At 41.2% G+C, this 11,932-nt stretch overlaps 1 protein-coding gene across 2 annotated transcripts in view; it reads right to left on the reverse strand.

The window, feature by feature from the left end:
- HPS3 (Hermansky-Pudlak syndrome 3) overlaps positions 1-11,926 on the reverse strand; it is a 40,963-nt gene extending 29,037 nt beyond the window's left edge. For both annotated transcript variants that reach the window (XR_826895.1, XM_010858116.1), the window contains exons 1-4: positions 11,632-11,926; positions 2,411-2,902; positions 1,445-1,616; positions 1,260-1,345 (exon numbers count right to left, since the gene is read on the reverse strand). Coding sequence is in view for 1 of the 2 variants with exons in the window: in XM_010858116.1 (XP_010856418.1) it covers positions 1,260-1,345; positions 1,445-1,616; positions 2,411-2,902; positions 11,632-11,848 (967 nt within the window). In the remaining variant the exon portion in view is untranslated. The remainder of the gene's footprint in view (positions 1-1,259; positions 1,346-1,444; positions 1,617-2,410; positions 2,903-11,631) is intronic.
- Positions 11,927-11,932: the final 6 nt, after the last annotated feature.

Here is an 11,932-nt window from a genome sequence, read left to right on the forward strand (position 1 = left end):
CCCATTCATTCTACAGATCCTCTTTCTCAGGAAGCCTTCCCTGACCCCCAGTGAGGTCAGGATCCTTTGTTATACATGCTCAAGGCAGGGTTCTTCTCTCACAGAGCACTCCCATCAGTGTGTAATTGTATACTCCTTCTAATGTTCATTCCATTCATGCCTGCTTCCCCCCACAAGACAGTAAGCTCCAAGAGTGCAAGTACTTTGCCTACTTTTGCTCATTACAGGAGCCCTAGTATTCAGCACAAGACCCAACACAGTAGGTACTCAATACATGTTCACTGCAAGAAAGAAAAAAAATAAATGTATAAGTTTAATCAGAGTAATATTTATACCTTTCCCTAGCCATCACCTAAACATGTGAAGCAGGCCAGCACTAAGTACAGAATTCAATAATGATTCTTAATCTGGGTTGCCCATTATATTTCTGTGGAGGTTTTATTTTATTTTATTTTTTCTGTGGAGGTTTTAAAAAACACTGATGCCCTGGGACTTTCCTGGTGGTCCAATGGTTAAGACTCTGTGCTTCCACTGCAGGGGGCACAGGTTCCATCCCTAGTCAGGGAACTAAGATCCCACATGCCATGCAGTGGGATTTAAAATTTAATTTTAAATTAAACTATCTTTTAAAAAGTTAAAAAAATATATATACTGATGCTCAGGCATCAGTTGACCAATTAAGTCAGAATCTCCAGCATGGGGAGTTCCCTGGCCATCCAGTGGTTAAGATTCTATGCTCCCAGGGAAGGGGGCATGGGTTTGATCTCTGATTGGGGAACTAAGATTCCCATATGCTGCAAAGCATGGTCTAAAAAAAAAAGACTCTCCAGTATGGTGAGACTGGGCATCAGTGTTTTAAAAAGCATCCAAGTAAGGCCAATGTGCAGCGAGGCTGAAAACCATTGCTCTTAAGTGAATTTCCATCCAGCCCACATTTTCCCATTTGGCTCACAAAGCCATCATTAGCAGCTCTGCCAAATGACCCAGCTGGAACCCAGATGAACCTCAGCTGTAACAGGGCCCTGATTTTCTTTTGGGGGCCTACTGACCATTTCAAAAAGAGAAGTGGGTTTTGTCAGTCATTTCCTCTCCATGGCTTCTCCTGGCAGACATGATTTCCATTTTGTGGACTCACTGTTATTTGCTAAGGAATCTGTCTAAGGCCACAGGGAAACTCAGAAAAACCATTACTCACATTGGACTCCCCACTCTGCCCAGTGCCCTTCCAGCTCACCGTACTGCAGCACTCTCATACTTACCTGTTTGGTAAATGGGTAGAAGCTGAAGTGAATGCAACCTGACGTCATCAGACAAGAGACAGGAAGAAATATCAGGAGCGAAACGTCTGTGAATTTAGAGAGACAGAGGAGAGAAGATCTAATTTCCATTGCATTAAGCAGGTAAATATATATTAACTTCTGGTGAATAAAAAGCTATCTATTACCTATAGAGCAGGTGCCGAACGTGGAAATACTTTATTTTTTCATCAGCTAATCCCGTTGACTCCAGTGTAACAGATATTCCTGACTGTTTGCTTTTTTCACCAAGAAGTTCCATGGGCTTTTGGCAGATAACAAAATCATCTGACTCAAGCTGTGAAGTTTCATTACTGATGCCTTAAAAAATAAAATTGAAGAAAATTATGTACTAACTCCAAGTAATTTTCGAATGCCAATTAGATTTCACCACATCCCCCCACCAATTAAATATAGTATTTATGCACACACATCCCATGTATTTATAAGGCGCTATGGTTTTGAAATGTCTTAGCACTTGCTCATTCCTTCCTCACAACTGACAAAGTAAACAGGACATGATCATCATACCCACTTTATATATAAGGAAACAGAAACTCAGAGATGGTACTCCTAACCCAAGGTCATTCGACTAGTAAATATGAGGACTGGAACTAGAAACTGCTCCTCTATCAATAGATGTTTCATTATTTTTAATGACAAATATATGTTGAAACACATTTATATGCTACAGAATACATCACATGTTACAGAATACATCACATGCTACAGGAGAAGATACGGACAGCCAGATCATAAACCCAAGTCCCATGTATCAGGAACATCTATTTGTGTGAAAGTCGCTCAGTCGTGTCCAACTCTTTGCGACCCCATGAACTATACAGCCTGCCACGCTCCTCTGTCCATGGAATTCTCCAGGCCAGAATACTGGATTGGCTTGCCATTTCCTTCTCCAGGGATCTTCCCAATCCAGGGATCGAACCCAGGTCACCCGCATTGCAGGTGGATTCTTAACCATCTGAGCCATCAGGGAAGCAACCACACCATAAATAATGTGGCTTGTCAATATACATACTAGAGCCTTTCAGAGATTGCCAAAATAAAGGTTTTTCTCTATACCCCAAACAAGAAAGTAAGCTAAATTCATTATTTACCTTCTGCCTGTTTCGTGGGATTGGTGGTCTTATGTGGATGGTGGTTAACACTCTCTCTGTTTTTGGGATCTGACTCCAGTTTTACAATTAAGACTTCTAACTCTGACATGACAGCGATATATCCAACACAAAAAGAAATTTCAGCAGGGGTGATGTTATCTATGTGGATAACTAAAGAACGTTCAAAGTCCAAAATTGAGAATTCTTCATTAATGATCTGATACTTCAAACTAAATAAGACTAAATTATTGGTGCAGCCAACAAGAAGGTCTCCTTTCACAGGGCAGCAGGAAATGCACAGGGGGGCCTCAGAAAGTGGCATTTCCACAATAGACATCTGGTCTCTGAAGGTTTCACTGAAGGGTGCCTCCACGTCGTGTCCAACCATCCGGATACACACTCGGGAGTTTTCAGTCCTTTTACTTCTCCAGTTCACATAAGCACGCAGGAATGTAGCTTTGTTCTTCTCTTCAATTGCTACCAAATAATCTCCTGAGAAGGAAATAAGATTACACTTAGAATTTCTAATTAGAAACCACAACTTACCTTGCATCATGAAAAGGAACTAAAACAGAATCCTAATGTGAATGGTTGAATTAAAGATTGACAGAACAAAAAGCTCAACACTTTGCCCATTTGATGGGAAGAGCCGACTCACTGGAAAAGACCCTGATGCTGGGAAAGACTGAGGGCAGGAGGAGAAGGGGGTGACTGAGGATGAGATGGTTGGATGGCATCATCAATTCAATGGACATGAGTTTAAGCAAACTCCGGAAGATGGTGAAGGACAAGGAAGCTTGGTGTGCAGCAGGCCATGGAGTTGCAGAGTCAGACACAACTTGGTGACTGAACAACAAGAGAACAGAACTCTAAGTAACAGGATCTTGGGTGTATTTTTAACTCACAATAGGCATTTATTTAGGTTCTGAAATACAATCTCACCCCATTTTAACGTCTTCTTATTTAGTTGCTAAGTCGTGCCCAACTCCTTTGCAACCCCACAGACTGTACCCCACTAGGCTCCTCCATCCATGGGATTTCCCAGGCAAGAATACTAGAGTGGGTTGCCATTTCTCCAGGGAATCTTCCCTACCCAGCTATCGAATCTATGTCTCCTGCATTGCAGGCGGTTCTTTACCACTGAGCCACCTGGGAAGCAGTTAATATCTTAAGATGACCTATTAAATATTCATGTAGCTTACAGAGAAATTCTATGACTTATGTCTATGATAGCTCTACAAGTTATTGTAGCTCTGAATTTACAGCTCAAACAAAGCTCTCCTGACATAAAGAGTTCGATCTCAGAGTGATGCTAAAATTAGGTATAAGGAACTCTGAAGAAATCAGTGGAATATATACTGCTACCTCTCCCATCCCCACAAGTCATATTTTCATGTCAACTCTGAGAAATAGCTAAAGCCACACATACCAAGTAAAATTTCAATCCAAGCCAGTTTTCCCTTAATTGTTGATTTTCTTAGATTTTCTAAATTACAAAGTAATTTTGGAATTGTTGTTTATTGTGAGAAGTCAAAGTGATGAAGAGATACAAAATGAAAAGCAGAATGATCTCTCCCCTGCAGTCCAATCCATGAGGAGCCAGTGTTAATACACACAGCTTGGTATGTGTCCTTCTAAACCTTTCTTTCATAGAAACATAGATCACAGAGTGGTAGTTTGTCATTCCTGCTTTTAACTAAATGGAATCACATTAAACATATTTAACAATCTGCAACTTAAAAAAATTACCTCAAGAGGGAGGGGATACATGTATAATTATGGCTGATTCACATTGTTATATGGTAGAAAGCAACACGACATTGTAAAAATTTTAAAAATAAAAAATAATAAAATGATTTTTTTAAATTACCAATTTATTACCAAGATTTCCATATTTTTCCCTCCAGGGCAGATACATGGATATCTAACATCCTTTTCAATATCTGCAAAATATCCTGTATATACCTGGGTCATAATTTATTCAGCAGTCCCCCTACATTTAAGTACTGGGTTGACCAAAAACTTTGTTTGGGTTTTTCTATATTGTCTTACAGAAAAACCCAAACGATCCTTCTGGCCAACCCCAAATTTCCAGCTTTTTTGTTTTTGCCACTGTAATTTATGCTGTAATAAATAGGCCTATACCTACATATTTACTTGAAAGTAAAAGTGAAAGTTGCTCAGTCATGTCCGACTCTTTGTGACCCCATGGACTATACTATAAAGTCCATGGAATTCTCTAGGCCAGAATACTGGCGTGGGTAGCCTTTTCCTTCTCCAGGGGATCTTCCCAACCCAGGGATCAAACCCAGGTATCCCACATTGCAGGCCGATTTTTTACCAGCTGAGCCACAAGGGAAGCCCAAGAATACTGGAGTGTTAATTTCAATGGTGTAGATTTTCAAAAGTAAGACAATCAGTCAAAGCGTCAGTACATTTTAAAATTTAATAGATATTGCCAGATTACAATCACAATTACATATTACAGATTCAAATTTCCACCAGTGCTGCTTAAACAGCCCTGTTCCCCCACATCCTCACCAGCACTGACTCAATATGATGGAGGAAACAGGGACCCTCATGGATGTAAATATCATTTATATTTTCCAGACCACTTATAAAGCGGTTATATGTTTATACAGCCATGTACAGTTTCTCTTCTACAAGTAATCCACTTTTTTTTTTAAATTATATTAGTTTGTTTTTCTTATCAAGGAATAGCAGCTCTCTGGGTAAAAAGGATATTAATCTTTTGCTGGCCATGAAAAGCAAATCACTTTTGGTAGTCTGTAGTTTGACTTTTGACTGCTATGGTTTGACTTTGTCTGATATCTTTTACTATATGGAACCAGATATGTATCTTTTCCGTCTTGGCTTCTGTGTTTCCTGACTTGTTTAAACAGTCTCTTGCATCTGTCAAATTACATAAACACACTCTTACATATTCTATTTGGGGGGTGGGTAAATTAAATTTTTAATCTTTAGAACTTTCTGGGTTGGAGGGGAGAAGTCAAGGTTCTTTCAAATAGAGAATTCACTAAATGCTAGACATTATTATGTAAACAAGCCCTTCTCCAATGAACTGACACTGAAATGCTGTGGTTAGCACAACTGCTTCCCACATACAGATGCAGCAAGCAAGCGGGGGCAGCCGTTTTCTGAAGACACTCAGTGGGCTGGCCAGGCCCCTCTCCTCTGGACTGAGCCAGGCTTCAAGACAGGCAAACCTTCTCCTGATGCTGGTTCCTTTGATGCCACAGATGTGAAGCCTGCATCTGTTTTCTCCCCAGAGATCCTGGTTGTGGTTTAGTCACTAAGTTGTGTCTGACCCTTTTGAGATCCCATGGACGGTAGTCCACCGTGCTCCTCTGTCCATGGGATTTCTCCAGGCAAGAATATTGGAGTGGGTTGCCATTTTCCTCGTCAAGAAATCTAGGTGGAATACCTAACTATACCCTGTGGGTTCCATACACTGGCTCACTCTGTTCCAGAGAAGGTCTGATGGAGTTGAGAGCAGAAGATACCATGTGGCCTCCATCTTCCTTAAACTCTCCCAGTAAATACATTAAACAAAAAAATTTTTTATTGTGGTAAAATACACATAACATAAAATTTACCACTTTCACTATTTTTAAGTGTACAATTCATGGCATTAGATACATTCACATTGTTATGCAGCCATTACCACCATCTTGAAAACTTTTTCATCTTCTCCCAAACTCTGAATCCACCAACAATAACTCTACATTCCCACCCTCTGTACATGTATGTCTTTTACTATTTACATAATACAGTAAAGCATCAATGCTGAAGAGCATGGGTTATGTGCAAATACATAAATATGAACTATTTGTACACATCTGCAGATCTAACTCAGAACTCAGGTACATAAAATTGAAAGCAAAACTAATTGTGTGTAGAGTAAAAGTGAAAACCAGGACTGAACATCAGAACATCAGAAGTAGTGCCTTGTGAACACAGACTTGGGCAACCACCATTCCACTTCTGTCTCTATGAATTTGACTATTCTAAGGTACCTCCTAAGTAGAATCACACAATATTTGTCCTTTTGTGTCAGGTTTATTTCACTTAGTGTAATGTCTTCAAAGTTCATTTGTATTGTACACATATCAGAATTTCATCCCTTTTTAAGGCTGTATGGATACACTGCATTTTGTTTATCTGTCGATGAATACTTGGGCTGCTTCCACCTCTTGGCTCTGAAAAATGCTATGTATACTGGTGTACAAATGTGTGCACAAGCCCCTGCTTTCAGTTAATCTGTGTATATACCCAAAAGTGAAATTCCTGGAGAAGTATACAGTACCAGTATTCTGGCCTTGAGAATTCCATGGACCAAGGAGCCTGGCAGGCTATAGGCCGTGGGGTTGCCAAGAGTCCGACACAACTGAGTGACTTTCACATGTGGAAATTCTATGAATTTTTTCAGGAACCATCATACTGTTTTCTACAGCAGCTCTATCATTTTACTCTCTCACCAGGAATGTACAAAGGTTCCAATTTCTCCACATCCTCATCAACACTTATTATTTCTATTTGTTTTGATAATGACCATTGTAATGGGTATGAAATGGTATCTCTTCATGGTTTTGATTTGCATTTCCATGATGATTAGTGATGTTGAGCATCTTGTCCTGTGCTTGTTGGCAACTTAGATAAGTATCTATTCAAACTCTGCCAGTTTTCAAATTGGGTTGTTTGTTGTTTGCTGAGTCATGAGAGTTCTTCTGAATACTAATCCCTTATTGGGTATATGCTTTGCAAATATTTTCTGCCTTTTCTGTAGACTGCTTTTTCAAATCAGTTCATAGTGTCCTTTGATGCACAAAATTTTTTAATTTTGATGACAGCCAAATTTTCCATTTTTTCTTTGTTGTCAGTGCTTTGGTGTCATATTTAAGTTACTAGTTACTTAATGAACTCTAAAACTAAGAATATTTGTTTAGTTATAATAAAACGTTTTATACACTTTATTTTATTTTAGAAAAATATAAGTGTTTTTCATACATCTACAAATATATGCCTATTACCGGTAAAGTCTATATAATCAACATTTTATATGTAATTTGCAAACTATAGATAGTACCTATGCTGGAGAAGGCAATGGCACCCCACTCCAGTACTCTTGCCTGGAAAATCTCATGGACGGAGGAGCCTGGTAAGCTGCAGTCCATGGGTTCGCTAAGAGTCGGACACGACTGAGCGACTCCACTTTCACTTTTCACTTCCATGCATTGGAGAAGGAAATGGCAACCCACTCCAGTGTTCTTGCCTGGAGAATCCTGGGGACAGGGGAGCCTGGTGGGCTGCAGTCTCTGGGGTCGCAGAGAGTCGGACACAACTGAAGCAAATTAGCAGCAGCAGCAGCAGCATGCTATCTTATGTTTTCAAATTAATAACTTGTTTTATAAACAATGAACTAGAACTTGCTAAGTGTGTCTTCCTGATAAGCCTTATAAACAGACCTTTAGAGTTTTCTCAGTTAATCCTCACAACCCTTCAAGGCAAAATCCACTTCTCCATTTTATAGATCAGGAACCTGAGACTCAAATAAGCTAAGTAAAGTAAAGTCACTCAGTTGTGTCTGACTCTTTGCGACCTCATGGACTATACAGTCCATGGAATTCTCCAGGCCAGAATACTGGAATGGGTAGCCTTCCCTTCCTCCAGGGGATCTTCCCAATGCAGGGATGGAACCCAGGTCTCCCATATTGCAGGCAGATTCTTTACTAGCTGAGCCACAGGGGAAGGCCTCAAATAAGCTAAGTATCTTGCTTAGGCAACACAGCCAACAAATGATGGCACTTGGGCATAAATCTGGATCTGGTTAGTTCCAAAGTCAATGGTCATTCCATGCATCTCTCAGAATGTTAGAAAGGAGATATAAGTCTAGAGGATTCTAGCCCTTCGTAAGAGAAAGGAATTAAACTTTTCAAAGCATTATGTGCTCAGGGCTTTATTTTACTTATTTTATGACAGCTTCTGTCTTTATTAAGTAAATTTAAAAACCAGTATTCTATTTATTCTCAAGCTGAGAGTGATGATTAAAAAAAAAAAAGTAAACTCCTTTTATGCTTCAAGATCATAACCCTGGTTAACACTAATCCGTAAACTAAAAGGCTGCACTCCTATGACAAAACAATTATCAGAAGGAAGAATAATATATGATGAATCAAAATATGTTTTATGACTTAAAAATTTGAGGGAGGGTAGGGCTTTGTTGTTCAGTCACTAAGTCCTGTCTGGTCCAACCCTTTGCGATCCCATGGACTATAGCATGCCAAGCTTCCCTGTCCTTCAGTATCTTCCAGAGTTTGCTCAAACTCATGTCCATGGAATCAGTGATGCTATCTAACCATCTCCATCCACAGTAGGGCCTGCTGCTACTGCTGCTGCTAAGTCGCTTCAGTCATGTCCGACTCTTAGTGACCCCATGGACTGCAGCCCACCAGGCTCCCCCGTCCCTGGGATTCTCCAGGCAAGAACACTGGAGTGGGTTGCCATTTCCTTCTCCAACAGTAGGGCCTAGGGGGAGATAATAGACATTCTTGGGGCTCTTTCATGCACTTGTGCTATGTGGTCTTGTTCTCTCTGCCCCACAGCTCCAGACATCCCATAAACAAGTGTCCAGCACCAGAAGTCCCTACACAGCACTCAACTCTGGCCACAGAGATCTTTCTTCCTTGAGAGCAATGAGTTTCCCAATCTCTTCTTTCTCCCTTCACACACAAAACCTAAAATAATTTCAATTACTGATGATGATATTAGGGGCTCATCCTTCAAAATTTCAACCTACATTCTACCACCTCCAATCTTTATGAACGGAGCCTGGCATCCTGCTAATTAGAGACAAAAAGAAATTGAAAATGTTTTCTTCTTGTGTAAGAATCTGCAAAGCATTTATAGTGAATAGAAACTGCTGATCTAAGATTCACTTACTTTTTGATGGGGTGAGACTAGGGGAGACACTGGGCTTAGAGCAAGAATCCCCAAGTCCAAGCCAGTGTTAGTGGGAGGAAAGAGGCCAAAAGGAAATAACTGAGATGTGTAAGAGGAGTTATCAGCATATCAGCATATCTAGCAGTCCTCTACCTACATTTTGGAAGCTGCACCCAAGCATTAAGTTCAAGCTAAAGGAAAAAGCTGAGATATGTAAGAGGAGTTATCTGGATATCAGCATATCTAGCAGCCCTCTACCTACGATTTCGAAGAAGCTGCACCCAAGCATAAAGTTCAAGCTGAAAGTTACCCTTGAGCTATCTGACTTATGCTAACACCATACCACATGACTCCCGAACTTTTTTTTTAGACAGTCAACGGAATTACAAAAACATCTTTGTTAACTTCAAGGCATGAGTACCACCACGCTATTCACTGCCTACAGCAGTCAATATGGCTCTAGGTCAGTGATTCTCAATCCTGACTAAACAGGAGACTCACCCAATGCTGAGCCACACCCCAGGAAACTATTACCGTTTCTCTGAGGTCCAGTAATCTTTTTAAGCTACCCTAGGTGATTCTTAAACATCAGTAGAGGCATCAAAGGATTCTCCACAATCACCACTACTGACAGGCAAGAAAGCTAGAGGTTTACACAGTGCCAGTCACTTACAATTCTACATTAAATGTCCATTTGGAAGAATGGGGCCAATCATGTAAACAGTGGTTATCTGTCCCCCACGAGCACACATACACATACTAATGTTGAAACTCGTGAGCTTGCCACTCAAATAGAGCTCCTGAAGGTAAAGAATTCATAGGTCTAAAAAGGAGGTGGGGAAAACTACTAATATTGTGAAATGATTAGAAGAGCAATATCATTAAAAATACCAAAATCAGAGCCTTCTGCTGACAGAGAATTCACAGATCTAATTAAGTGTTTTTCAAACTGGTCTGTAGACCCGAAGGCCCCTATTGATGTCTAAACTATTCAAAAAGAAAAACTAGTAACAATATAATAAGTTGCTCATAAAGGCATCCAAAGTTTGGAGCTAGCTGTTTTTATGTAAATAATGACAGTAAATAAAAGGACTTTTCATTTTTTCTAACATGTAGCTTTACTCGACAAAATGAACAGTCAGATACCGCGTATGGTAGCCCCGCAGTTTTTTTGCTGACCCACAAAATTCCAAGGTCTAGAAACCACTGACCTAGTTTTCCACTTTCTTTTTTTTTTTTTTTTTAAACACAAACGGAGACCCAAAAGTTTCTATAAACTCACACATAGTCAGTTGTGAACAGAGAGTTTAGACAGAGCTCTACTATCCTCCAGGTTCATGCTCTTCACTTTATTAGTAAATACCTCAGTCACAGGCTTTTCCATCTTAAATACTGCAATTTACACCCCTATTGAAAAGCAGAATTCAAATTTTAAGTGTATTATCAGAAGTTAAAAGAATCCTATGGTGAATTCTTCTGTAAACTGAAGTATCTATTTCTACCTATTTGCATCTTTTCCTGGGGGTGGAGGGGCTTGCTCTTGGCATGCAGGATCTTAGTTCCTCACCAGGAATCAATCCACGCCTTCTGCAGTGGAAGTGAAGAGTCTTAACCACTGGACCACCAGGAAAATCCCAAAGTACCTATTTTTAAATGTTGGATATTTCTAAAATAGGGATATGCCCACTCAGTATCCCCTCGGTACTGCTTCACATTTCTAGTGGGAAAGGAGTAGTGGATGCTACTTTTCTGGGGGGAAAGGGGCCTAAGACCCGAGTTCTACTTACACAGATTTAAAAATCAGCAGGTCATGGGAGCTTTCAAAAATCGACAGGAAATAGATAAAGGACTGGCCATGAGTTGGCATAATTGTTGAAGATGGGATTAACTGGGGGTTCAGGATACCATTCTCCCTACTTTTGTATGTACTTATTTTCTATAATAAAAGAATCTTACTTGGTTTGTTTCGGTTTCAAGTGTCTGAGTTGAGTGGAATCCAGTCACCCAACCAAGGGCCTTTCCAGCGAGGACACCAGAAGAGCAAAAAAACCCAGCATTCCCCCGGCCCACCAGAGGTCTGCTCTCACCTGTGGTTGCCAGGACAACTGCACAGCTCTCACCTTCCTTTAGCCGCCGGACTGGGCGAGACCATCCTACAAGCAGTAAGTCCTTCCCTACCCAGAGCTGCTGGCGTCACTCGGTCCTCTAAGAAAGAGGCCCCAACGAGGGGCCGAGGCGCCCCTTCCCCCGCCACTACTTACCGGCCTCACTGTAGGCTAGGCGCAGCACCCTGCCCAGCGTGGAGAAGACGCACCTCGGCTGGCACAGCTCCTGGCCGACCACGGTGAACACCTCCACTTTGCAGCCAGCCGCCACGAATAGCGTATCGCGTCCCCCGCCGCAGAAGCGCTCGGGCTCCAGCTTGCAGGGCACCACCTGCTGCGAGCCAAACGGGTGCAGGTTGTATAACTGCACCATCCTGGCGACCGGCTGCGGGCCTCCCAGCGGTGCCCGCTCCGGCCAACCAGCCCCGTCGGGCACCGGGAGACCCCGCGCGGTCCG

This window comes from Bison bison, unplaced genomic scaffold, assembly GCF_000754665.1.
Source record: "Bison bison bison isolate TAMUID 2011002044 unplaced genomic scaffold, Bison_UMD1.0 scf7180017864384, whole genome shotgun sequence".
Lineage (NCBI taxonomy): Eukaryota > Metazoa > Chordata > Mammalia > Artiodactyla > Bovidae > Bison > Bison bison.